At 43.9% G+C, this 27,785-nt stretch overlaps 1 protein-coding gene across 2 annotated transcripts in view; it reads left to right on the forward strand.

Moving 5' to 3' along the window:
* BTBD3 (BTB domain containing 3) overlaps positions 1 to 13,584 on the forward strand; it is a 33,133-nt gene extending 19,549 nt beyond the window's left edge. The window contains exons 2-5 of one of the 2 annotated variants that reach the window (XM_052650959.1): positions 5,102 to 5,384; positions 5,872 to 5,962; positions 6,521 to 6,639; positions 9,676 to 13,584. In XM_052650959.1, coding sequence (XP_052506919.1) covers positions 5,242 to 5,384; positions 5,872 to 5,962; positions 6,521 to 6,639; positions 9,676 to 10,708 — 1,386 coding nt within the window. In that variant the 5' untranslated portion in view covers positions 5,102 to 5,241 and the 3' untranslated portion in view covers positions 10,709 to 13,584. Of the gene's footprint in view, positions 1 to 4,622; positions 5,385 to 5,871; positions 5,963 to 6,520; positions 6,640 to 9,675 lie in introns of both variants that reach the window. The other variant, XM_052650958.1, reaches the window with a different exon arrangement.
* The last annotated feature ends 14,201 nt before the right edge of the window (positions 13,585 to 27,785 follow it).

The following is a 27,785-nucleotide window of genomic DNA, read 5'->3' on the forward strand; positions in this document are numbered from 1 at the left end:
GTCCCCTTCTCCTCTTGCCTTCAGTCTTTGCCAGCATCAGGATCTTTTCCAATGAGTCAGTTCTTTGCGTCAGGTGACCAAAGTTTTAAAGTTTCAGCTTCAGCATCAGTCCTCCCAATGAATATTCAGAACTGATTTCCTTTAAGATTGACTGGTTTGAGCTCCTTGTTTTCCAAGGGACTCCTTGCAGTCCAAGGGATATGAAGGTAGGGTGTCTGGCAAACCTTCCAGTGGTAAGGAAGATGAACTAAGTGAGTCTAAATCCTGTTCATAGTTTTATTATTACTGAGAATTGGATGAAAAGAGATAAAAGTGATTGAACTTTCCAGCAGTTATAAAATTACCAGAAATCCACTGCTGTTAGCTAACCTTTTAAGCTTGGCTTCTCATTTTGGTCTCCCTTGCATGCCCAACACCTGCTACACTGGATGATCAGTATGTTGTATTTTGAGAATACTTTCATAAAAATTGATGGGCTTCTTGACTTGACCTATTTATTTACTTTATTAGGGCAAATTAACCATGTCTCATAACAGCTTTGAAAATTCAGGACATGTAGGAACAAGTGATATGCTAGACAGAAAGACATTTTAGAGGTGAAATTTGATGGTAGATACCAGGCTGGTATTCTTTATTCTTCAACCCAGTGGGTGGTGTTTCTGGGTTACAGATTCAATAGAGGGGGTTTTAACTATTTGAAGTTAATTTCAAGGGAAGGAAAGAAGCCATTATTTGTGTTTAATAAATAAACTATAGAAATAAAAGCAGAAAATAAAAGTGATATGATGAATATTTTGACTATTCAAATTAATCTGAGATTTCCATAACATGTTATGGTATTCTGCATCATAAATTATTCTAAAAGACAGATATGGCTTCTCTTTTCAAAAAAAATAAATGCAAACTCCCAATTTTGTGTGCAGTTTGAGGGGCTTCATGGGCTCCATTAGGTTGATGCAGCCTTGTCTTTTCCTTATCTGGTGGTTCTTAATCCAAATTCTCGGTAGGAAAAACCCTGGATGTTAAGTCTTAGAAGTCCTTAGAAATAACCTAGACCAGTGTTGCTTCAGCTGTGGTCTTTAAGTCAAGTGACTGTATCAAAACCAATATCTAAAAGAAAAGAATGAAACAGAAAATATCATAGTGTTTCATAACATGCTAAGCATACGTTTACTTTTGTAACCTGCGTTTTCTTTGTGTAGAGATCTGTGTGTTTATGTGTGTCAGTACTAGGTCTGAAGACAAAAATAGATTTCTTACTGTGGATTGAGGATAAAGTTTGAGAAACACTCATCAATTCTGGATGAACCTCTTCACTGTGTAGGCGCTTTAAAGGCTAAATGATTTGTTCAGACACTCTCCCTGCCAGCACACATGCACACGTAAACACACACAGAGCTCTAATTTGTAAAACCAGGACTGAACCAGACTATTTGATTGCTAATTGTGCTGCACCGCAGTGCTAATTTTTTGAAATGTAACTGTGAGGTGGATTATTTTTAAAAATTAAGTTATTCATCTGTTCCACACTTGGCATTTTTTCAATCCTTCATTTTTCCCAGTAATTGTCTCTTTCATCACCCTTTAAAATAATTTGGGCTTGAGCTTCTTTTCCTGAGTATTGAAAAGTATTTGGGGGCCTCCCCATTGGCCCTCTCAGTCTGCGCATCTGACTCATAGAATCTGACTCTTAGGGGCTAATCAGAATTTCAGAACAAGACATGAAGGTTCAAAATGAAGTTATTTTGAATTATCTGTCCATTCATTTGAAAACTGAATATGATATATGGCCCCAGATGTTGATACTGATCCTTGAGAAGACCTTACAACATTCTCTTAATCATCTGTGTGAGGTTTTCTCAGACTTGAATGTCATAGAAATGACTTGGAGGATTTTGTTGAAAACGCAGGTTCTGATGCAGAAGCAGGCCAGGACCGTGGTTTCTAGCACACACCCCCCCGACCCCGTCCCCCCAGTAGATGCTGCTGCTGAGCCCTGGACCACGTGTGCAGGCGCAAGGCCGTGTATTGACTGCCTCATTGCCGTGGTGAGAGGGAACTCTCAGTAAGCTCTTGTCAGGGTTGTATTAGCGTTTTCATGGCTTTCCAAATTGGCTACAGAAATTAAAATGTCTTTCTTATTTTTTAAAAACTGGATTAGTTTTTGTAGTGAAAGACACCATGCTCCTCAGTCCCCACATCCGAGAGGAAGGCAAGACTCCTCTTTGCAGCACGGTTCTAGGTTATTCCAATTTAACACACATTTCCAAGCTTCTCCGCAAAACTTAATTTTCTAAATAAAGAGCATTTTCTAAAATATTATATAATTTTCTTTCTTAAATTATCACGTGCGCTTTCTCTTTTATTCTAGCCACATAAGAGCAGTGCTTTTTGTAGGCACAGGTGAAGGCTGTTGAACTATATGCAAAAATGAATAAAACCCACAAAACTACATGCTTCTGTCTGCCTATTATACTTTTTCTATTTTGTCCTTCCAGCTGCTGGTAAGTCTGTCTCACAAGCCTTCGTTTCCTTTCCATTCTAATTGATTACTTCTGACCTAAAAAGCCAGCTACTAGATTTGTTAGAAATACGCAGGGAATTATCCCCAGTCAGAAGGAGCTGCCTGGCGTGGAGCCTCTCCTGGGACGGTGGTGGTCAGGAAGCTCAGTGGTGCTGGAGCCTGCGGAGACCCTCTGGCTCTAGTTGCATTCTGAGAAGTCAGCTCTGGTGGAACGCGCTCGCTCCTCCTGCGTGCCCTTCTCCATGTGTTTCGCTCCCTCCCTCCCTCTCTGTCGTTCTCGCTCACACACGTGTGGTGAAGTGTGTTTGCAGGCAGTTGGAAGTGTGTGTGTGTGTGTTTGCAGGCAGTTGGAAGTGTGTGTGCGCGCGCACGTGTTCACGTGTCTGTTCACCCTGTGACTGAGAAGGCGGTACACGTAGCACAAAAGCGGCACGTCAGGGTCTGTACGACCCAGGGATGAAGAACCTGTGCTGAAGACCGTGATTCTCTGCTCACAGTCTGTCCTGCAGAGGCTTTGTAAACAGGTCTGAGAATACAGTGATGACAGTGAACAGGGCCCTCCTCGATTGACTTCAGTGACCCAGAGTCCCAGGGATTTAAAGTCTGGTTTCCAGTGTGCTCTGTTTGTAGATGGTTGGAACAGTGACCGAAGGGCCCGTTCACGGACCCTCGCTGTCAGGCACTGGCTGTTCAGATGGCATTGGTGCAGCCCCGGGCTGTGGTTCTGAAGGGGCGGCAGATGGGGCGGCCCTTGGGAGCAGCGAGAGTGCAGAGCTTGTCTCATCAGGCCCCCTGGAGGTACCTGTGCGTGTGTGGGGCCTGTCCTTACTCAGCAAAGCGAGAAACTGTTGGAGGATTCACGTCGGTGAAAACCACACAGCTGCTGCCGCTGCTAAGTCACTTCAGTCGTGTCCAACTCTGTGTGACCCCATAGATGGCAGCCCACCAGGCTCCCCCGTCCCTGGGATTCTCCAGGCAAGAACATTGGAGTAGGTTGCCATTTCCTTCTCCAGTGTATGAAAGTGAAAAGTGAAAGGGAAGTCGCTCAGTCGTGTCCGACTCTTCGCGACCCCATGGACTGCAGCCTGCCAGGCTCCTCCGTCCATGGGATTTTCCAGGCAAGAGTACTGGAGTGGGGTGCCATCGCCTTCTCTGGAAAACCGCACAGGAGTTGGTGTTATTCTGATTCAAAGCAGAGGGAACCTGTTTGCATCTCAACTACACAGCATCAGAACATACATCATTTTGGATAGCCTTGTTAATGAATGTGTGTTAGAATTTGTGGATTATATTCTTTAAAATTGTGATGAAGCTAAAAGTAACCATACCATTTAGTTTGGATTTTTTTCGATGTTCTGAACAGGGCCCCATTTCACATATTTTTAGTGAATTGTAACCTTTAAATGCTGATTACCAGATTGGTCTCATTTGAATCTTATTTTTACATCCAGAATGAGTTCTATTTTTCAGTGCAGCTAAACCTGCTGGTATCATTTCAGTTTAATTAACAGTATTTTGTGATCTGGGACTCCTATCAAAGTTCATTATAAGAGCTAGGAAACCCTGGGAGGTAAAATGAACACATGACCTCATCTCCTGTTTTGCACTAGACTCTAACTTGCATTAAAAGAGACTAAAAATGGAAAAAGAAAAATTTCATTCTTTTATTACGTTAAGCGTTAATAAATGAGTTTAATATGACTTCTCTATGTGTAATCCCTTTTAGCTGGTAAAATGGAGGGCTTTGTTTGAAGTACTAGAAACTAAATGCTGCCAGGAGAAGGATTTTACTAGAAACAGAGAGTAGATATCAGTCCCTAAGCTTTGTTAATTGATCCTGCCTGTTTAACTGGGGAAATAAAAATGCACGTCTGCTGAAGAGAAATCTGTGGACATAAACTCTTCCTGTTTTCAAATAGGTTTCATAGGTGTTTATCTTATTTAAATGTACACATAGTAGCCAAGAGAATGCAACTGCTGTTCCTTTAACGTCAGAACTATGCACGCTACAATAGGTGTCACTGTTTGGCTTGGTCCAATCATGGTTGGTGACTTCAGCTATTGGCTCTGAGCACTGGCTGTCTGACTCCATCTGCAGGGCTGTAATACCTACTCTCCTCCGGTCCATTCACCACACAACTTCAGCCGGCTGAACAGACTCACGCAGCTCCAGCACATCTTGATAACCTAATTCAGAAAACAAGCACTACGGCTCTCTCTGCCTGTCGTCTCCTCCCAGTGTAGCATTTTCAGGTGATCTAGGAAACTGGGTTATTTTTATGAGCAAATAAGAGAAACAGGAATCATGATGGGGATGTATTTAACAGACCCAGTACTGGATAAAACTTAAAACCAGTGTCTCATTCAACATAGTAAAAAGGTCACCTTGCCTGCCTGAGAAAAGAAGCAAAATATCAGCTTGTTGGTTTCTGTTTTCATCTCAGCTCGTGCTAGCCTCTTTTCCCTGATGCTCGCACCGACTTGGGATATCTGGCTATAAAGAGAGACCTACTGTACTCATGGTAGATGACAAGGAAAGGAACATGAAATGTCTCACCTTCTTCTTGATGCTTCCAGAGACGGTAAAGAACAGGTCCAAGAAAAGCTCGAAGAAAACAAATCCCAGCAGCAGCAGCAGTAGCAGCAGCAACAGCAGCAGCAAGTTGCCTCCAGTTTGTTATGAAATAATTACCTTGAAGACTAAGAAGAAGAAGAAGATGGCTGCTGATATATTCCCCCGCAAAAAACCAGCCAGCTCCAGCAGCACCACTGTCCAGCAGTACCACCAGCAGAATCTCAGTAACAACAACCTTATTCCCGCCCCGAACTGGCAGGGGCTCTATCCCACCATTAGGGAGAGGTAAGTGCCCGGCCAGCATATTTACTTGAAAAGTTTTCCTGTGTTGAAGTCTCTGCTTTTGCACAACCTGTAATGTATTTTAACATAAATCTGTGTTTCCTCTTTTCCCAGCAGCTTTATTGGTAATGGAAAACTGCCTTGTATCTTTTCCAGAGCAGTACAGCTGTTTTCCTCTTAGATAAAAATGTTTTTGTAAGCTGTAACATTTAAGTGACAGGGTTGTTTCTTTGGGTTATAGGAGACAGAAACCTCTTATTTGTCCTTAAGTCTAAAAAAAAGTTTGGATAACTTTTTAAAAAAAAATAAACTTTAGTTACTTCCATGTGTTTGCAGTGATTACAAATGCAGTTGTATAGTTGGAACCTTTATTTGTAGTTTTACCCCGAAGTTACTCAACGGTTGTTTATCTTGTGACTCTTTCCTGGGTTTTTATGTTGGGGAGGGGGTGTTACAATGCTGTGAATTAATGAATTGCCTCTGTTTATAGAAATGCGGTGATGTTCAATAATGATCTGATGGCAGATGTACATTTTGTGGTTGGGCCACCAGGCGGGACTCAGCGGTTGCCAGGACACAAAGTAAGCAACAGCTGCATTACCGGTTTTGCCCTGAGCTCTCCACAGAGGGACCCTCTCCCTGAGCCCGGGACGGGGCTGGGCAGCTTGCAGGCAGTGCTTGGTTTCCCCCCATCACAGAGCAGGCACAGCCTCTCCAGAGGGCCCTGGCCATGCTTAATTTTTTTTTCTTTGTTTCCTTGTACCCTGCTTTATATCCCCCACAAAAACATGCCCTCTTCACTCTCCAGTCATGGGAAGCTGTTGTGATAGGTTTGGAAAGTCATATGCTGACCCTTCTCCTAGAAATCAGTTAGATATGCTTTCATTTATTTTATAATGAGGGACCTTGTGTATTAACCTGTGAAAGCCTGGATAACTAGCAGCACAGAGACTGGTTTGCATGAACTTCTGTCTTTTGCTTTCACAGCCAGATCCTCTGGACCTTGGCTTTGTCAGTAGAGCAGGTGTTAGGTACTCTGTGTTCGCTAAAGCTGATCACTTTAGAGCTGTTTTTCTGGAATGATTTGCTGAAAATGTTTTCAATTTGGTGCATGAAATAAGATTTCCCCTTCTCCACAGTACGTTTTAGCTGTTGGGAGCTCTGTGTTCCATGCAATGTTTTACGGAGAACTTGCCGAGGACAAAGATGAGATCCGTATACCAGATGTCGACCCTGCTGCTTTTCTCGCCATGCTGAAGTAAGCGTCACACGTATGTTTGGAAAGAGTTTGTTTGTGCTGTGTTTGTGCTCTGCTGGCTTCACAGTTAAGTGTAACTTCCAGGTAATACAAAAGAGAGGCCGATGAAGAAAGAGGGTGCTGCTTTACCTAGTAAATGTTTTCAAAGAAAACTTCTGTGCGTCTTTCCATGGAAAGCATGTGGAATGAAGCAGGCGTTTCTAATCACACCTTGGCATGGGATTTGGGGGCAAGAGGCACACAGTGATTTCATCTTTAATGACTTATAATTACAAATAACTTTCTGGTTAAGGATTATCTAATAGAGTATGTTCTCTCTGTGTGAAGTCTTTAAAAACACATAAATTAGATTTTGGTGTCACAATTCCAGAAATTGTATGCATTATTTAAACTCTACCAGTTCGGAGGTTTTAAAGTTTTCTAGGAGTTATTGTTTCCTATCAGCAAATATAAAGTTAATTATCTGATCTTGATGCACATGTACATACCCATGCTCTCACATAAAGTCACAGACCATTTCTCAAGGGTAAGAAGCATTTGCATTTTGTAGTAAAGGAGAAATTTTTGAAAGATTTGATTAGTTTTCTATAGTTTTATATGGATTTCTTTGGAAAAACTTTAATTGGTCATTCAGAAATACAGTTATAAGATATACATTTATTTAAAAAATAGTTTTCTATCTCGAGTCTTTTTCAGAATCCAGGACATGTTAACCAGATAAATAAAATCTTCTTCTCTGACATGGGTTGATGCTGGAGAGTGTTATAGTCTACAGTGTGTGATTAGAGTCCAGTGATTATTCTAAGTGATATTTAGGTGATTTTTGTTGAGCCTTATTCTAGCAGACCAAAGTGTATCAGAGTTCAAGGTTATGTGCTGCTGTGGGGATGTTGAGTCATTGAAATGCATTACAGTGTTTGTTGAAAAAAAAAAAATTCATTGGATCAAGTTGGACAGTAATCCCACAAACAGTTAAAATGTTAATATATATTGTTTTCTGCCTGCTGAAAAATAAGTATTATAGTTAATTCCTGAACTTTAAAGTGTTGTAATTCTTTATTTATAGTCTAGTTTTGAAATCCATCTGCTACTCTTTAGAACTTTCACAGTGGGAGAGGTTGGGAAATTAGAGGCAAATGAGCATGTAAAGTACCACAACATAAACTAATCCAACACTTTCAACCAACAGAGACTTTATGACTTTTGTAATCTCTTAGAGATCTACTTGCAGAAACCTGTCTTACCTTTAGGAATTTTTGTGTGCTGTTTTCCCCCCCGTGAAGTTAGCTTTGTATATTTGACATTGTTTCTGTTGCAGAGGAGAATGCTGACACCAGTTTGGTGTTTTGGCGTCACTGTAGTCATGTAGAGTGTTCTGTTGCTGCAGAAATATGTACATAATTAGAAAGCCCGAGTACTAGTCACAAAGTTCCATTTCACCAAAGCCGTTTGATTCATCATTTGACAAGCATCTTTTCTTATAAATGTGTTGCCTAGAATATGTCTTGACACAGCTTTTAAAATAATACGTGCAGTCCATGTAAAGCGGCGAGAATCAGAAGCATAGCAGGTGCCATTTACTGCCGTGCCATGCTGGATCAGCACTGCATGATCACCTGGGGGAGCGGAGGCCAGGCTGGCTTCACCCCTGCCTTGTGGGTGAAGCACCAGTACTACTGAAAAGGGCATTGTCAGGAAGGAAGAGAAGATTGTTCACTTGCCCGTTCCAGGGTGAGAGCTGCAAAGTGCTGACCGTGCTGCAGAGTTCTCCTACGGTCCCCATGCTCCGGTCAGGGCGTCACTGCTGTGGGTATTTTGTCCAGCAGTCTTGCCATCTTGCCAGTTGCTGTCTTAGTCTCTCAGAGACAAGGAAGGGCTTCCTCGGAGCAAAAATGCAGCTTCCATTTGTGATTGCGGTCCTTTTTCTCATTGCCATCCTTATATTTTTTGTATTCCAGAAGCCCTCTAATTTCTTGTTTCACTAAGGAAGACTTAATAGCAAGTTGCTAAGCACCTTAGCTAGAAATTTTTTTTAAATTATGTGTATTAATATGTATTTTTCACCTGTGCGCAGTTCTCACTGACCTCTCTTGGTCAACAATAGAATATGAAAGAAGCAGATGATTTCTACCTTGACATACCATCCTGGGAGATGGCCACTGTCTCCCAAAACAGTAAGAAGTGTTTCCTGAAATACAGACACTTCAGAGAAGCACACAAATAGTGCATATTTAGGCTTTATTTGTCTTTTAATTAAATATATTTAGAAATAATGTATTGTTTAATTCTGAAGGTAGAAGGAATGTGTGGAGAAGAAAGAATTTAGAGTTTAAAAAAGAAAGCAGATACAAAGCCTGCATTGGATTCTACATAAAGTTAACTGTGAGATAGCATCAAGCATCGAAGCCCATACTTAAAAATCCATAGAACTTGGGACTACTTGAAAAATATCTTTTTAAGATCAGATTTTATTTTGTGCTTCAGGAAAATCCAAGTCATTCTTAATTAAAAGCATCAAGATGCAGTCATTGCTAACATTATAGTATTAAATGTATTTGTTTCCATCTGAATGCACAGAAACATTTTTAAGTAAAACTGTATACACATATTTTTCCTAAAACATGGGGATTATTTCTAATTATAATTCAGTGTATATATATATATATATATATATATATATATATAATTTTGCTATTTTTTCCCTAATATTAACTGTCTTTGATCTCAGTCCTTTTTCAAACAGTTCTCGAATCCTCAATTTTTTTTTTTCCCTCTTTGCGAGGACAGGGAACATAGCTTTAAAATAGAGGCTAGAGTGATTCCATGAAGTTAATGTCTTTAATTATACACACTTTCTACTAAATTGAAGTGTTCATGATTTATGAATGTATTTCAGATGTTGTTATAATGTCTAATCATTTTTGTAATAACTCACGATGATTTTCTTGGAACTACCTTGAAAGTAGCTGCATCTTTTCTTGCTGGACACACTCATTTGGTGAAAATTCCATTTACACGCCGGCCTCTTTCTTGCAGATACATCTATTGTGATGAAATTGACTTGGCTGCTGACACAGTCTTGGCCACTCTTTATGCTGCCAAAAAGTACATCGTCCCTCACCTCGCCAGGGCCTGCGTCAATTTCCTGGAGACCAGCCTGAGCGCTAAGAACGCCTGTGTGCTCCTGTCCCAGAGCTGCTTGTTCGAGGAGCCAGACCTCACCCAGCGCTGCTGGGAGGTGATCGATGCCCAGGCCGAGCTGGCGCTCAAGTCCGAGGGCTTCTGCGACATCGACTTCCAGACCCTGGAAAGCATCCTCCGCAGGGAAACTCTGAATGCCAAAGAAATCGTGGTCTTCGAGGCCGCTCTCAACTGGGCTGAGGTGGAATGCCAGCGACAGGATCTGGCTTTGAGCATTGAGAACAAGCGCAAGGTGCTGGGCAAGGCGCTCTACTTGATCCGCATCCCGACCATGGCCCTGGACGATTTCGCCAACGGTGCTGCGCAGTCCGGCGTCTTGACTCTGAACGAGACCAACGACATCTTCCTCTGGTACACGGCGGCCAAGAAGCCCGAGCTGCAGTTCGTGAGCAAGGCCCGCAAGGGGCTGGTGCCACAGCGCTGCCACCGCTTCCAGTCCTGCGCCTACCGGAGCAACCAGTGGCGCTACCGGGGCCGCTGCGACAGCATCCAGTTCGCCGTGGACAAGAGGGTCTTCATCGCAGGCTTCGGGCTGTACGGCTCCAGCTGCGGCTCGGCCGAGTACAGCGCCAAGATCGAGCTCAAGCGGCAGGGCGTGGTCCTGGGGCAGAACCTCAGCAAGTACTTCTCGGACGGCTCAAGCAGCACGTTCCCCGTGTGGTTCGAGTACCCGGTGCAGATCGAGCCGGACACCTTCTACACGGCCAGCGTCATCCTGGACGGCAATGAGCTCAGCTACTTCGGGCAGGAGGGCATGACAGAGGTGCAGTGCGGCAAGGTCACCGTGCAGTTCCAGTGCTCGTCGGACAGCACCAACGGCACGGGCGTGCAGGGCGGCCAGATCCCCGAGCTCATCTTCTACGCCTGAGCGCACCGGCTCTCCGCTTCACGCTCAGCTCGGCTGCAGCCAGCCATCGGCGCGGGCTGTTCGTAAGGAACGGAGCTGTGCGCCGGTTCTGATTTCTTTCAATCTCTTTCGCTATGTACAGGCAAAAATGCAGCACTCAGCTTTTAACTGTATGCCGGAAAGCCAAATTCTTAGCAAGGCTTGTGGTTCTTAGAGTTGCATATATCCACCCGGGGAGATTTTGCATTCTTTTCCAACTGCCCCACTGACCTCCCAGTTTAAGAAGATTTTTGGATCACCTCAGATTTCCTTTTGGGCTTTATTTTGACAAAGAGAAAGAAATACTCTAAAGTAACAGTAGCAATTATTTTTAAACGGAAACCCTCCCTCTCCCCAAACAGATAAACCTCAGTGTACAATTTTGAAAGACATTTTGCTTGATAATAAGTAATAATTTAGGAAGTAGACAGTAGTCATCTTTACCTTCTTATTTGCTTTTAAATATTTTGGGCATTTGCTTTTGGACATTGCGTTTTCTTAAATCCTAAATTCACAAGTTTGTTTAATTTTTAAACTGCAGCTGTCAACGGAAGGTAAAGCAAGTAAGAAATTGGAAGTTCTAGATCACAACTTTTGCTACAAGCAGATTTATGTTCCTTTAGTTTAGAAGACAGGCAATTCCAGTACAGAGGCTTCTTTTAGAAGTAACTAAATTGCAAAACTTTTTGTCAACTAGAGAAAAATTGCAAATCTGTTAATTGAAACTAAAATAGTCTTAAAAGGAAGCCTGAAAAAGTCCCACATGACAAATAGTTTAATTGATGGCACATTATAATCCAGAGTTTGAAAAAGTCAAGCTCTTTTCTCCCTGCTTAGCTTTTGATCCCTGCCACTTGCTGGTTTTCAAAAGTTGTACTGTATAGAATTCCTATTCCCCCATTCCCGTGAAAAGAGGACCAAACGATTTCTTCAGATGAATAGAATAACAGTTTTGTAGTGCCACATGTTAATGTAATAAGATACTTTATGCATTTGTTTTTTTTTAATCTGAAGTATATTTTACTTAATCTACTTTGACCACACTCTCTCTTGTTCGTTAATTATGATTCTGTCCCATTCCTGGACTGCTAGAATCTGGCCTGTGACCATCTGAACGAGCCAATACATGCCTGCAGGGTTTTTAAAAAGTGGTCTGGAGTGATAAACTTGATGATACCTTAATGTTCACTGCCTCAGCATCACATCCAGTCCCCCCCCCCCCCCGCCCCATGGATAGTGTAAACAAAGGAGGGAAAAGCTCGTCAAAACATTCTCCTTCAGCAAAGGCTTGTGCTGGCTTAGTGCCCGTGACCCTAGTGGTGTACACTGTGGTTGCTCCCAGTTGAAGTATCCACGTGTTTCTGGGCAACTTTTCTGCGCAGTGTGATCCTGAGATGGCTTCCCCGCCACCCAGAGTGTGGTCCCTGGCCACCTCCTCCTCCTGTTCTGAGAGCCTGAAGCTGGCTCTGGAGCGGGGGCTAGTCCCGGGGTGGGTGTGTGCGTGGGTGCCCGTGCGCATGCATGTGCACCGGCTCAGGAACTGTCTCCTGCTGCCCGGCCAGCAGGGCTGGGACAGAAGGGTCCCCCTGCCGGGCCCACCCAGCCCGCAGAGGGGGACTGCCTGTGCTTCCGGGCCGCTTCTCCCCCGTAGACGTGAGCTGCTGCTTCGGCCGGCTTCCCCGATGGAGAAAAACACTGGATTACAGAAATGTTTTAATCGTCTTTGCCCTTACCTATGTCTGTTAGCATGGAGGGTCAGAGGCTGTTACCAGTGATTAAGAGATGAGTGCTCCCAGGACAAGCTTCCAAAATTATCTAACAGTTATTTCTTATTAGCAAGATGACAGATAGTAGTAGTGGCAAACTGTCTATGAAACGGAGGTAGGTTTTCAATTTAAAAAAATATATCTACAGAGGGTTTTGTTTATAAATTATGGTTAAACATTTCGGTAACTCATAGCTACCTTGCATTTGGTAGACTATAGATTTACCTGATTGGAAGGCACTTGTTTATAAGCCAGAGGAGAAGAAACTTTTTAGCACTAATTTCATTATACTAAATTGTTGTTAGGGGAGGAGTGTGATAACCTTGTTCATTCAGTAACACCCATGACCAGTGCTCCTATTAGTAGCTGCCCTCCAGAGGCTGGGAAACTGCTGGGTGAGAGCCCCATGAGATCCTTTGTACTGGATATGGAAGAACTTAATTTTATGATAATTGCTGTCACTAGAAGAAAAAGAAATCCGTCATCTGATTGGCTGGTGCCAAGAGCTGTGGTATAAATTTGAAGGTTGTATTTAAAATAAAAAAATGTTATCTTTTAAATCCTATTCTCCCTTCTGCATTTTCAGTGACATGGAATTAAGGCTAATGTGCTTGCTTTATTTTCTTTGATAATCTCAAATTTTGTAGCTTTCAAAACTAAAAATCATTGTTCTGACAAGGCAAGCAACTGGAATGCATAAACACAATTTTATTAAACACTGCCCTGTAGATGCTTTTCCCCACGTATCTGGCAGTCTTTGTTGTCGTTTATATCCTGGGGATAAGGGGAACTAGGCTAGCAGTTCTAATGTAACATTCTTTAAGCATATCTTAATATAGTATTTAAGTAAATGGTCTAATTTCTACATAATTATTGCACTGAACTGTCTTTTTTTTAAGGTGTCTAAATAAGCTTGCTAATTCAAGACACTAGCCAGTTGTGCATTAGAGTGCTTGAATTCAGGAGCTTAGAGCATTATTTATGAAGGAAAAATATATAAATATGAAGTACCTCATGTTGAATGTTATTGTACTGTATTTTTAATGTAACAGTGCAGATCTTGTTAGACACATGAATGTGTATAATCATGTTAAATGCAAATAAAATAAAACTGGTTCATATATTTGTCTTCCTTAACATTTTTGAAGGTTCCTTAAAGTGGTAAAAAAAAAAAACCCCATTTTGGTGCCACTTAACCTTTTACAGAGATGGTTTTTGCAGGAGCATTTGTTTGCTAAGTTACTCACACATCATTGATCCCTAAAGAAGTAAAAATCCGATAAAGAATAATAGAATAATGAATATGTTAATCAGTTGCATTGTTGAAAACCTGAGTGTTAAGTCGATGTGAGAGAGTGAGTGGATGCGTTTATGTTCCAGTTGCGGAGTTTTGTAGTTGGCTGGCATTCTGATGGCTTAGTTGCTTACATGCCTGTAGAGCTCCCTGAGCTCACTGCTGTTGATGGCAAATCACATCTAGCGTTAGTGAGGCCAGTGCTGCTTATCCCTGCTCTTAGAATACCTTACATCTAGGAAGATCAATGTGACATGACAGTAATGAATATAATTTTATGTCCTCAACTGGTTTTCCATTATATTTCCCTATATCAGGTACATTTATATACACACATAATTATATACATGCATTTTTTTCACTATAACTTTGTTTTTTCAGTATAACTCTGTTACTTTTGTACTAGAGTTTATGGTAAAGCCCTGTGTATTTGCTTGTACTTGGTTCAGTTTCTATAACATACCTGCTCAAAGGAATTTTGGAATTATTCCATAGAATGAGAGAACTGGAAATACCCATTCTTATCAGCTTAATTACAACCTGAATTGCAAAGATCTTTAATCCAGCAAAATCTTAGCCGTTATCTCCTCTCTGGTGCTCTTTAAGCTTAACCCACATGTGTTTGTTTTCCATATCCCAAGGCAATTGGAAATGATCCTCCTTTACTGTTGGCATTCAAGATCAACATTTCACTGAAATTACACTTTCTTCCCAATGACTCTGACTTCCCTATAAAAGCCATGGACTTAACGTTGAGGAGAAGAAAAAACAAAACAGGAAGGAGAAAAATTATTCCTGAGGAAGTAAGTAGCATGAAACTCAGAGGCCAAAACAAGCAAGTGGCGCCTGCAGTATCTTGTATTAGAGAGGACTGTGTGTGCCTTTGAGGTGCTGCAGTAGAAGATGACTGTACTTTTAAATTTCTAATCAATACGTTTCAGCATATTTTCTGAGCCATTTACATTTATTGGCTAGCTACTTGCTTTGCTCAAAACTTCACGTTATCCTCCATTCTTTTAAGATCATCTAACAAAACTAAAACAAGGGGGAAATTTCAACAATAGAATCTCTTTGTTTATTTCTATAACTACCCGAAGGGCTGGTGAGAAAAGTTGCTCAGCCAAGATACAGTTTGGTAAGTGTAAATATTTGTGAGGAAGACAGTGGTTGACTTGGTCACACACACACACACCACACAGTATATGACTCTAGCATCTGTAGATGAGTCACTGAGGAGTCTGGGTGCGTTTGCCTAACGTGGGCACCCCTTCTGTTGTTTCTTCTCAGCCTTTTTGAGTCGGGGCGGTGGGGAAGGTACCATTCCTATTTATGCAGATCTTAAAATGTCCTTATAATGGTAGTTTTCTATTTGCCTGTTTACTTAAAATATCCATTGGACAGCAGTTGTAGCAGCAGATGCTACTGTTTTGTTCTTGGCCATCTGAAAAGCCAAACATCAAGAGAGATAGTTAAACAGAAAACCCACGATTTAACTGTATCAAATCCATACTTTGTGTATAGGACATAGTTAACGTTTCCTGTTAAACTGCTACCCCTGAATCGTTGGTTTGCTCCCACTAACTCCAGTAGTAACCACGCTGAGTGGTAAGAGGAGGGGCTGTGCTTTAGATGGCAGGGATGATTTTTTAACTTCGTGCAGCAGCAGTACAGAAATTATTTCAAAATAGAAGTGTATTTTTTGTTTTTATGACTTTGATGAACAGTTTATATTTGATAGACCATGTCTTTTACATCAGTTTATTTTAGAACAATTACACTATACCTGGAAAATTTTTAAAATCATACTAGTGGGCTTATTAATTTAATTTTGTATTTTTTAACTTATTGAAGTATACTTGGTCTACAGTGTTGTTAGTTTCTGCTGTACAGCTACAGTCACACACACATTGTTTGTGTGTGTGTGTGTGTGTGTGTGTAAATATACAAATGCCAAAGAATTCTCAAACTACTGCATGATTGCACTCATCTCACATGCTAGCAAAGTATTGCTCAAAATTCTCCAAGCCAGGCTTCAACAGTATGTGAACCATGAATCTGCAGATGTTCAAGCTGGATTTAGAGAAGGCAGAGGAACCAGAGGTCAAATTGCCAACATCCATTGAATCATCAATAAAGCAAGAGAGTTCCAGAAAAACATCTACTTCTGCATTATTGACTATGCCAAAGCCTTTGACTGTGTGGTTCACAACAAAGTGGAAAGTTATTAAAGAAATGGGAATACCAAACCACCTGACCTGCCTCCTGAGAAATCTGTATGCAGGTCAGGAAGCAACAGTTACAACTGGACATGGAACAACAGACTGGTTCCAAATCGGGAAAGGGGCACTTCAAGGCTGTATATTGTCACCCTGCTTATTTAACTTATGTGCAGAGTACATCATGAGAAATGCTAGGCTGGAAGAAGCACAAGCTGGAATCAAGATTGCCGGGAGAAATATCAATAACCTCAGATATGCAGATTACACCACACTTAATGGCAGAAAGTGAAGAAGAACTAAAAAGCCTCTTGATGAAAGTGAAAGAAGAGAGTGGAAAGTTGCCTTAAAGCTCAACATTCAGAAGACTAAGATCATGGCATCTGGTCCCATCACTTCATGGCAAATAAATGGGGAAACTATGGAAACAGTGTCAGACTTTATTTTTTGGGGCTCCAAAATCACTGCAGATGGTGACTGCAGCCATGAAATTAAAAGATGCTTACTCCTTGGAAGAAAAGTTACGACCAATCTAGACAGCATATTAAAAAGCAAAGACATTACTTTGCCAACAAAGGTCTGTCTAGTCAAAGCGATGGTTTTTCCAGTCGTCATGTATGGATGTGACAGTTGGACTATAAAGAAAGCTGAGCACTGAAGAATTGATGCTTTTGAGCTGTGGTGTTGGAGAAGACTGTTGAGAGTCCCTTGGACAGAAAGGAGATCCAACCAGTCCATCCTAAAGGAGATCAGTCCTGAATATTCATTGGAAGGACTGATGCTGAAGCTGAAACTCTCAATACTTTGGCCACCTGATGAAAAGAGCTGACTCGTTTGAAAAGACCCTGATGTTGGGAAAGGTTGAGGGCAGGAGGAGAAGGGGATGACAGAGGATGAGATGGTTGGATGGCATTACCAACTCAATGGACATGAGTTTGATTAAACTCCTGGAGTTGGTGTTGGACAGGGAGGCCTGGCGTGCTGCAGTCCAGGGGGTCGCAGAGTCAGACACAACTGCGCGACTGCTGAACACATACATATACATTCTTTTTTCATTATGGCTTATTATAGTGTTGGGGAATACACTTCCCTGTGTTGTGCAGCAGGACCTTGTTATTTATTCATTCTGTATAGCAGTTTGCATCTGATAATCTCAAGCTCCCAATCCATCCTACCCCCCAGCCCCTTCCCCTTGGCAACCACAAGACTGTGCTCTATCTGTGAGTCTATTTCTGTTTCAGAGATAAGTTCATCTATGTTGTATTTTAGATTCCACACGTAAGCTTTATCACATGGTGTTCTCTTTCACACTTGACTTCGTATGATAATCTCCAGGTCCATCTGTGTTGCTTCAGGTGGCGTTATATCATTCTTTTTTATGGCTGAGTAGTATTTCATTGTGTATGCACCACATCTTTATCCACTCATCTGTTGGTGGACAGTTAGGTTGATTCCTTGTCTTTGCTATTGTAAATACTGCTGCTATGAATATAGTATATTTTTGAATTATCTTTTTTTATCTTTTAGTATTGCAGTTTTGTCCAGATACTTGCTCAGGGGTGAGATTGCTAAATCATATGGCAACTCTATTTTTAGTGTTTTATGGAAAATTCCATACTGTTTTCCACAGTGGCTGTACCAATTTATGTTTCGCCCACCACCCCCGCCCCAGCAGTGTAGCAGGGTTCCCTTTTCTTCACACCCTCTCCAGCATGTTGGCCACTCTGACTGATTTGAGGTGTTACCTCATTGAAGGCCTTGTTCATTTTATCAAAAAGTGCTGCTGTAAATCTTCATGACCAGCATAGAGCATAAAGACTCTTTTGCGAGAAACTAGAAAAGTACAAAAATAATATTTTGATATGTAGCAGTCTTCACTGTGTCTGTACAGTTTGCATTTTCCTTCCTAATCTATTAAGTTCAAAAAGTAATCAAAAGGAAGATAATAACTATTTAAGGAAGCTTCAAATAATCTTTCAAAGCTTGAAATGGAGAGTACCACCTTCTGCTATATAGTAGAATCCATAAAAATACTCTTCTTTACATCTTAGAGAAATTTCACTTTTGTGCTTGCCTTAACCAGCTCCAAACTTAAATTTTTTTCTGCACCTTGTCCAATAGTGCTGAAACAAACAGAACACCTGAGCCTTAATCCAGTTCAAAACTCAGGAAAAATTTCAGTTCTGAGAATATTTGGAGGCATTAGTGGACTAAGGAATTTTAGTATTGTAGCTTCCCAGGAAAGATAGGTTTAGTGGATCATTCGGGGGATTAACTCAACGTTCATTCATTCATTGACTGTTTATGGATCCTTGGCTTCATCCCAGGCAGTAAGGTGCTAGGAGACAAGTGCTTTCAGCGGCTTCTTGTGCGGTGCTGCCCTCCTGTTAGTGCCAAGCCTTGTGCATGGCTGGCCCCCACCCACAGAAGTGCTGATTTGGTGGCTCTTGGGTGGAGCCTCAGGAACGGCCTCTCCTGGGAGCATGCACACAACGCTGACTGACAGCCTTGTCTGCAGATCACACTTTGAGTAGCTCCCAAGAGAATGATGACCAGGGAGGAGTCTACAGGAATACACCAGTAGTTCTCAGAGGCAGTAGAAAAATGCCTTGGTTACCAATGAGAAGGAGCATCTAGATCAGCCTCTGGTGGAAGAGAAAGCGATGCTGAGCTGGACTTTGAAGGATGTGGTAGAATCATCTAGCGTAGACTCATGACACAGAAGGGAAAAATAAGGATTGGGGCTTTCCATGTAGCGCTGATGGTAAAGAACCCACCTGATAAAGAACAGGTAAAGAACTCTATTAATGCAAGAGACAGAAGAGATGTGGGTTTGATCCTGGTTTGGGAAGATCCCCTGAAGGAGGAAATGGCAACCCAATGTTCTTGCCTGGAGAATTCCATGGACAGAAGAGTCTGTTGGGCTACCATCCATAGGGTCACTGAGTGGGACACAACTGAAGTGACTTAGCACACACACACACACACACACTCACAGATAGGGATGAAAGGAATTCCAGAAGAGAGAGCAAAGGGATAGTATTGGAAACCGCTTAATACAGCTCACGTAAAGGGTACTTGTGGGAGAACAAGACTGCCTCCTGTGTGCCAGCTGTGAAACAGGATAATGAACGGGGCAGGCACAGGGAGCACTTATACGTTCGGCTGAATTATTGGCTTTTATCTGCAGAATAAAGCAATGACATTGAAGATATTTCAGATAGATAAGGCAGCAGTTTCATGTTTTAAAACCATTTTTCTGAACGCAAGGAAGGCCAGCCTGGATCAGACTAGAGGCAGGAGGAGAGGGTGGACCTATGAGTAACGCACGCAAAGCTCAGAGAGGGCTCGGAAATGGAGAGGAGGATGAGGATTCCAGAGGAACAGGGGAGAGACTGGCCAGGGTCCAGTGGCTGCAACATCCAGGCAGAAGCGGGGTTGTGAGACTGGAGTGAAGCCTCTTGTCATGTATTTACATTTATGGAGAGGGAAAGAAAACAGCTTTTATTCTACCGTCCTCTGTAGATGGTTTATAGGTACCCATCCTTGATTCTAAAATTCTTTTCAGTTCAGTTCAGTCGCTCAGTCATCTCCAACTCTTTGCAACCCCATGGACTGCAGCACGCCAGGCCTCTCTGTCCATCACCAACTCCTGGAATTTACTCACACTCATTTCCATCGAGTCGGTGATGCCATCCAACCATCTCATCCTCTGTCGTCCCCTTCTCCTCCTGTCTTCAATTTTTCCCAGTATCAGGGTCTTTTCCAATGAGTCAGCTCTTCACATCAGGTGGCCAAAGTATTGGAGTTTCAGCTTCAACATCAGTCCTTCCAGTGAACACTCAGGACTTTTTAGGAAGAAGAAAAACAAGAGAGTCCACTTAGGGTGCTGGTTCATAACTTAGGCTGCAGGAAGACTACCTGGATTTGAAGCTCTAATTGCATGTGGCTTCAGGCAAGTTACTTAACTTCTCTGAGCCTCAGTTCTCTTAGGAGGGCAGTAATAAGTGCTTCCTCACAAAGTTGTTGATGATTAAATAAATTAATATTTCTAAAGAGCTTGTGACAGTACCTGGCAAACAGGAAGCATCATTATAGTACTATGCGAAACAAAATATAAAAGGCCACAAATGAAACCCATGCATTTTCTTCTTCTGTACGCTTGTACATAAACCAGTTTGCACACACTTTCAAGAAGTTGTCAATGCCGAAAATTAAAGTCATTTTGTTGCTGTCCTTTAAAATATCCAGTGAATAGGGAGTATGTAAACTTACAAGGAGCTGTGTTGTTGTGAAATTCTCATATTTTAACTGAATTTTTAATAATTATTTAAATTCTGTGATGGTGAAAGTGAAAGTGAAGTCACTCAGTTGTGTCCGACTCTTAGCGACCCCATGGACTGCAGCCTACCATGCTCCTCCGTCCATGGGATTTTCTAGGCAAGAGTACTGGAGTGGGGTGCCATATGAGAGGCAAATGAGATAGATGGATTCTAGTGTATCAAATGGCTTCTTTGCTAGGAAATTACCTAGGATTCTTCAGAAACATACCCTGGAAAAGCTGGGTGTGAGAATACTTGATGAGTTTTTGAAAGACCTTTTGAAGACATTTTCCAGGAGGAGTCTTGTTTTGCAGGTAAAAGAATAGCCCCTTTCCTAGTTCTGCTAAAGTCAAAGTAAGCTCTTTTCTTGGCTAAGAGTCTTAGACAATTTTGGATATAACCCCTTCTCCAAATATTTGGGAATTAAAATTGGTTTTAGCTTTGACATTATTTGCTGTGTGTTGAGAGCAGGTTTGACCTTTATTATGAGTGATGTGACTATTACAGGGACTGTTTCAACGGCTGATTGTTTTTACTCAGGTAAACACAGGTGTGTCAGGAGCCCTGGCAGCTGAGTCGTGTCCCCCCGAGGGTGGCACTCCACCGCCCCCCCACCACGATGCACCCATCTGCAGGATCAGTGCTGGGCCCTGGTTTCCCGGAAGTTCGTTTCTGATCCCTTTATTCTGTATTCTCTGTTTTACAAAATATTACTTCAGGAGCCTCACCCCCAGAGATTCTCTTTTAGGGGCCAGTCACTTCTTTGCAAAGCTGACAACACGAATGAGTGATTCTGACGCCCATGAAAGGTTGAGAACCCCTGGTGTAGACAGGTTGTGCTAATACTTTTACACACGTTCATATCTAGCTTCTGCACTCTGTTCCTTGCTGGGGACTCCGGCATCACACACGCCCTGATGCTTATGTTCTGAAACCATGGACGCTGCTGCTGCTGCTGCTAAGTCGCTTCAGTCATGTCCGACTCTATGCGACCCCATAGACGGCAGCGCATCAGGCTCCCCCGTCCCTGGGATTCTCCAGGCAAGAACACTGGAGTGGGATGCCTTTTCCTTCTCAATGCATGAAACTGAAAAGTGAAAGTGAAGTTGCTCAGTCTTGTCCGACTCTTAGCAACCCCATGGACTGCAGCCCACCAGGTTCCTCCGTCCATGGGATTTTCCAGGCAAGAGTACTGGAGTGGGGTGCCATTCCAGTTCACCCCAAACAAAACCAAACCACTGTTGGCGGTGTTAATGGATGAAATAAATGCGGGGTTTCAGAAGGCCCAGTCTCTGATTCCCTGACCTCTTGACCCTGACCTCTGCCTGTTGGGCTCACTCATTTCAATCTCCCTGTACCCCAGCCCTCTAACCTGCACCCCCAAACTTTAGAGACCCATCCCTTTCATCAGTGTCTGGCCCACGGACCATGCCACTTGTTTAAGTTCAGATCACCATTAACTGGTGTCAGTGCCTGCCCACGTTTGGGACTCCAGTTCTCAGTCCTGTCTCTGGAACATTCCACCTCCTTCAGGAGTGTGCTGGCCACTCGGGCTGACATGTCCTCTCCCAGCCTCCAGGCCCAGGCTGATCTCCACTCCAGGCCCAGTAGATCTCTCTGGTCCTAGTGGAAGCTCCTGTCCAGCCTGTTCTGTAGCTGTCGGTACTTATAATACATTCGTTTGCATAACAAGCACACACACCCTCAGCGGCCGGAAGAAATCCCTCTGCTCCCAAGTTTTGGAGCTGCTGCGGGCAGTCTGGGCAACTCTGCCCACTGGCAGCCTCACGTGTGAGGCTGGCCACCTTTGGCTGGGCCACTTTGCTCTGTCTGTCCTCCAGCAAGCTAGCCCGGGTGTGGTTCCATGGTGATGACCGAGGCCAGGAAAGTCACCTGCATCAGGAGGAAACGGGGGCCTGTCGAGGCTTGGGTTCAGAATTTGCGAGTCATCACTTGTGTCCTATCAGCCAGCATAGGTCAGAAGACCCCCGATACGGGGGGTGGGGGGATTTAGGCTCCATCTCTTTACTGAGAAGTTCAGCAAAGGCATGTGGTGGAGGCTGTGAGTAAGTAGGGGCGGCTAATCAGACCATTTATTTATGTTCACATTTCCTTTAAAAAAATTTTTTAGTAAATTTTTTAAATTAAGTTTCACTGGAGTGTAGTTGCTTTGCATTCCCAGGTGGTGTGGCGGTAAAGAATGCGCCTACCAGTGCAGGAGATGAGAGTTTGATCCCTGGGTGGGGAGGATTTCCTGGAAGAGGAAATAACAACCCACTCCAGTATTCTCACCTGGGAAATCCCATGGAGTGGGGAACTCGGCCGGCTACAGTCCATGGGGTCTCAAAGAGGCAGACACAGTTGGGCACGGCACGGCATAGCATCGACAGTGGATGTGTGTCAACTCCAGTTCCACCCCCGGCCTTTCCCCATCGGTGTCCATGTGTTTATCATCTGTGTCTGTATTTCTGCTTTGCCAATAAGGTCTTCTATATCGTTTTGCTAGATCCCACATATATTCATTAGTGCGGGATGTTTGTTTTTCTAACTTACTTCACTCTGTAGGACAGGACACTGTGTCCCTCCGTGTCTCTACAAATGACCCAATTTCATTTAATTGGACCATTTCTGCCACCAGGCAGTGAGCACATTTCCCCGGAATGTGGGAGGGGCCTACATGTACACACGGTGCTCCTTCTAACTTGGCCCCTAGGCTCAGTTCCTGCTGAAGTTGTCCACAGAGACTCCACTTGAGCAAAAGGCACTAATGAACATGATTATTTTGTAGGGGAGAGGAGAAGGAATCCCTTTCGTGTCTTAAACTGCCAAAACATTCCCTTAGCAGGTCTCCTCCCCAGGTAACTAGTTGGTTGTTCTACCAAGAGGTGCCCAGTCCCCCAGGCACAACTGTGTCTTCTCCCCAGACCACTTCTTGCCCGCTAGCTCCAGCTCCTCACCCTGGAGTCTTCACCTGGAGCTAGTAGACACCTCAGTGTCACGTTTGTCTAGTCACTCACAGCATCCCTTCTGCTCTTGTATACCTGCCCTTGGCATTGCTGTGCAGTTGTACTCAAAAGCCAGGCCCTGGGAAACTAAGAAAGGGCTGTGGAGGTGGGTGGGAAGGAGCCTTTCCCTTCTGTGTGGTGTTTTTTTTTTTTTAATATTGATGTGGACCATGTTTAAGGTCTTTATTGAATTTGTTACAATATTACTTCTGTTTTATGTTTTGGTTTTTTGGCCATGAGGAATGTGGGATCTTAGCGTGATCTTGCACCCAGTGCAGTGGAAGGTGGGTTAACCATTGGACCACCAAGGAAGTCCCCTTTCGAGTGTCTTCATCATTGTTAACAGCAAAACCCCAGGAAACCTGTGCTGGTCCAAGAGCTTCCTCTAGGAACCAAGAGGGGCAGTGTTGGCCCTCAGAGGGTCAGGAAGGAAAGAGGGAGTTGGACTGGGGTATCACAGCTCAGCCAGTCCTGGGAGGATATAAATAGAGGGGGTAGCAGGAGCAGAGAGGAAAGATGGGGTCTCAGGTGAGCAGGAAGCGTCATGTAACTTCTCTCCTGGGAGCTGCTCACTTCCACATCTTCTAGAGAGTTCCTGACCTGGGACCACCCAGGAGAATCTCAGCAGGTGGAAAAGTTTAGGAAGAGCCCAACAGCTGATGGGCTGGCTGTATCGCCTGCTTTCCTAAGGTCTGCTTGGCGAGAACCTGCTTGACCTGCTCTGTCTTCTGTGACCTTGGTGAACAGTGTTCTGTGTGGCCTTTCTAACGCTGCTTTGTCATCTCGCACGTGTATTTCTCAGTCTGCTCTTTCCTCTCCGGTCTTTTGGGAAATAAGGCAATGCCCTTGATTCTGCTTCCATTCTTCTCCTCTCTGAGGAACCCCTCCCTCACCAGCGTCCCTGTTTTCTCTCTGTTCCTCTCCCGCAGTACAGAAAGTTTCCACTGGTGGAGTATCCTAGACCCTGTGTTCCCCACTGAGGAATTATGCTTGGTTACTGTAAGTTACCAGCCAGAGCCTCGGTTGCTAAAAGAGTTGCTATAAATCTGGGGGGAAACTGCATGCCTTTCCCGAATGTCAGATTTATTTGCCACGTGGGTTTATCAAAAATCCAGAAAGAAGCAACTCATGCCCTAGAAAAATCAGTCTTCCCCCTAGGAAAAGCCCCATGACTATAGGTTCAGTTTGGTTTGGAGGGAGCATCCAATGTGAATGGCTGCCCCAGGCCCCGGGGGCTTCCCAGAGATTGGCTGCCATCCATCAATCAGAAGCCTGGGCTGAACAGGAACATCTCCTGGGCAAATTTCTGCCCAGCAACGCAAGGTGGAAGGTTCCCATCCCCCTTTCCTCCGCTCTTCACACTCAGGAGGAATGTGCTCCCCTCTACAGACAGCTCCCGAGAAAGCAAAGAGAGGACTGCAGCCATTTCTGGTAAGATTCCCATGTCCAGACTGACCAAATGTGCAAAGAACTCTTAACTTGGGGTGGATTTCGGGTGTCTGTGGTGGGTTTTATTGCCATTCTTTACTGTTTATTCAGACCGAGTTCCAGAGTCAGGAAGGAAATGAACAGAGCTCTTCCCTGTAATGGCAGAGAAACTCCCTTCTTTCCAGGCAGACAGTTATCAGACGGAGAAAGCCAGATCTTCCATCTACACGTCACCTTGGCCTCCAACTCCTGACGGCTTCAGAAATGAGCAGGAAAGTGACTAGAAACAGGAAGGTGCAGCAAGATTAGTTAGGAAAGGAATGGGAGGGAGGCGGAGACCGATGTAGAGCTTCCTCTAGGGGCCAAGTCTTTGGAAGGAGGAGGAAGGGAAGCAGTGATGCTGAATCACAAGCCAAGAAGGGCTGGGACGCTCCCTGGCCTGCCTCCCATGCTCCCAAGGAGCCTTTGAGGCTTGCCAAGCCGTCCGTTAGAGTTCCGTGAATGGCCTCCCCAGGGCTTTTGCTCAGAGGCTCTTCAGCTTCGGGGCCTCCAAATAGAGCCCAGAGTGCAGGGTGGACCCAGCGGCCATTTGAGGATGAGCGGGGAGACGAGAAACCGGCCCCCCTTGATATCTTTGTCAAGCATCGCCCTTGGGCCCTGGAGGCGCTGAAAGGATGTGTCCTTCACCAGAAAGAACCAAGTCTGTACAAAGTATGCATAAAATAGATAGCTAATGAGAACCTACTGTAACACACAGGGAACTCTGCTCTCTGCTCGGTGCTCTGTAGTGACCTAAATGGAAAGGAGATCCAGAAAAGAGGAGACATACGTAGACAGAGAGCGGATTCACTCTGTTGTGCAGAGGACACGGGGACAACACTGTCAAGCAGCTACACTCCAATAAGAATAAATTTAAGAAGAAAGAAAGAACCCAGTCTGGCTCGGGGTAGCCTCAGAATACCTGGAGCCTCTGATGGTGTCGAGTTTCCTGAAGTCAGCCTCATCTGGGAAGTCTGAGACCCTCCTGGCTTGCACGTGTCCCTCTCTTTTCTGTGTCTTTCCTCAATGGCAGCAACCCCTTGCTCCCCGCCTTCCAGCTCTCACCCTTGAGCTCAGGCAGTCCATCCCATTCCCGCCCCACCCGATGCCCACATTCATCAGGAAAGGTGATGGGGTGAGAACCGCCCTAGCCTCTCACAACACAAGAGTACTTCACGACAGTTTGGGGAGAGGGAGGGGCAGAGACCCCCCTGAAGAGGCCACAGGCCCCCTGTCCCATGATGAGGGCAAGTGGGAACCTGGGTGACTGCAGCCAGACCCCTGATCTCGGACCAGCCAGTGGACAAGGAGAGGCAGCACACGTGGCTTCTTGCAGCCTAAAAAGATAAAAGGAGCTCGTTCTCAGGCTTTGCCATGTGCCTGCCATTTACAAGGAACTGTGCCTTCTTAAACTCCTGCTAAGATGCTCTGGTTAGAGAAACAAATTACCAAGTGCAACCAGAAAGCGGTCTTTCACAGGTCATTATCAGGGCCTTGTCAATGCCACGCCTGATTGGGAGCCAGTCTCAGAATCATTTAGCTTCTCTTGTCGGGGAGCTCTTTCTACTGCTTCCTACTGTCCTGTCATTTTGCGCTAACCCCCAAAGGCAGTGTTAAATAGATGTCTTCTTTCCAGTTTCTTCCTGGAAGCATTTTTCCTTTCTGGTTAACAATGGGAACATTTGCACAATAATCAGAAGAGAATAGTAGCCAAACAAGAAATCTGTGGAAACCCCTAACTGGATTGAAGGCATTTATTTCTGCCCTGGTCCCAGGCCCCATCATTCTGGGGCTACAAAGAAAGATGAATCACACAGGTGATAAGATAAAGGAAAATAAAGAAGTAAAGTAAAAACATCTGCTTTCTTGACTATGCCAAAGCCTTTGACTGTGTGGATCACAATAAACTGTGGAAAATTCTGAAAGAGATGGGAATACCAGACCATCTGACCTGCCTCTTGAGAAACCTGCATGCAGGTCAGGAAGCAACAGTTACAACTGCACACGGAACAACAGACTGGTTCCAAATAGGAAAGGGAGTACTTCAAGGGTGTATATTGTCACCCTGCTTATTTAACTATATGCAGAGTACATCATGAGAAACGCTGGGCTGGAGGAAGCACAAGCTGGAATCAAGATTGCTGGGAGAAATATCAATAACCTCAGATATACAGCAGAGAAGGCAATGGCAACCCACTCCAGTACTCTTGCCTGGAAAATCCCAGGGATTGTGGCGTCTGGTAGGCTGCAGTCCATGGGGTCACAAAGAGTTGGACATGACTAAATGACTTCACTTTCACTTTTCACTTTTAGGCATTAGAGAAGGAAATGGCAAACCACTCCAGTGTTCTTGCCTGGAGAATCCCAGGGACGGCGGAGCCTGGTGGACTGCCAACTATGGGGTCTCACAGAGTCGGACACGACTAAAGCGACTTAGCAGCAGCAGCAGATATGCAGATGACACCACCCTTATGGCAGAAAGTGAAGAACTTAAGAGCCTCTTGGTGAAAGTGAAAGAGGAGAATGAAAATGTTGGCTTAAAGCTCAACATTCAGAAAATGAAGATCATGGCATCTGGCCCTATCACTTCATGGCAAATAAATGCAGAAACAGTGGAAACAGTGACAGACTTTATTTTGGGGGCTCCCAAATCACTGCAGATGGTGACCGCAGCCATGAAATTAAAAGACGCTTGCTCCTTGGAAGAAAAGTTAGGACCAACCTAGACAGCATATTAAAAAGCAGAGACATTACTTTGCCAACAAAGGTCCATCTAGTCAAAGGTGTGGTTTTTCCAGTAGTCATGTATGGATATGAAAGTTGGACTAAAAAGAAAGCTGAACACCGAAGAATTGATGCTTTTGAACTGTGGTGTTGGAGAAAAGTCTTGAGAATTCCTTGGGCAGCAAGGGGATCCAACCAGTCCATCCTAAAGGAAATCAGTTCTGAATATTCATTTGAAGGACTGATGCTGAAGCTGAAACTCCAA

The sequence above is a fragment of the Budorcas taxicolor genome, chromosome 13, assembly GCF_023091745.1.
Source record: "Budorcas taxicolor isolate Tak-1 chromosome 13, Takin1.1, whole genome shotgun sequence".
In the NCBI taxonomy this organism is placed as follows: Eukaryota; Metazoa; Chordata; class Mammalia; order Artiodactyla; family Bovidae; genus Budorcas; species Budorcas taxicolor.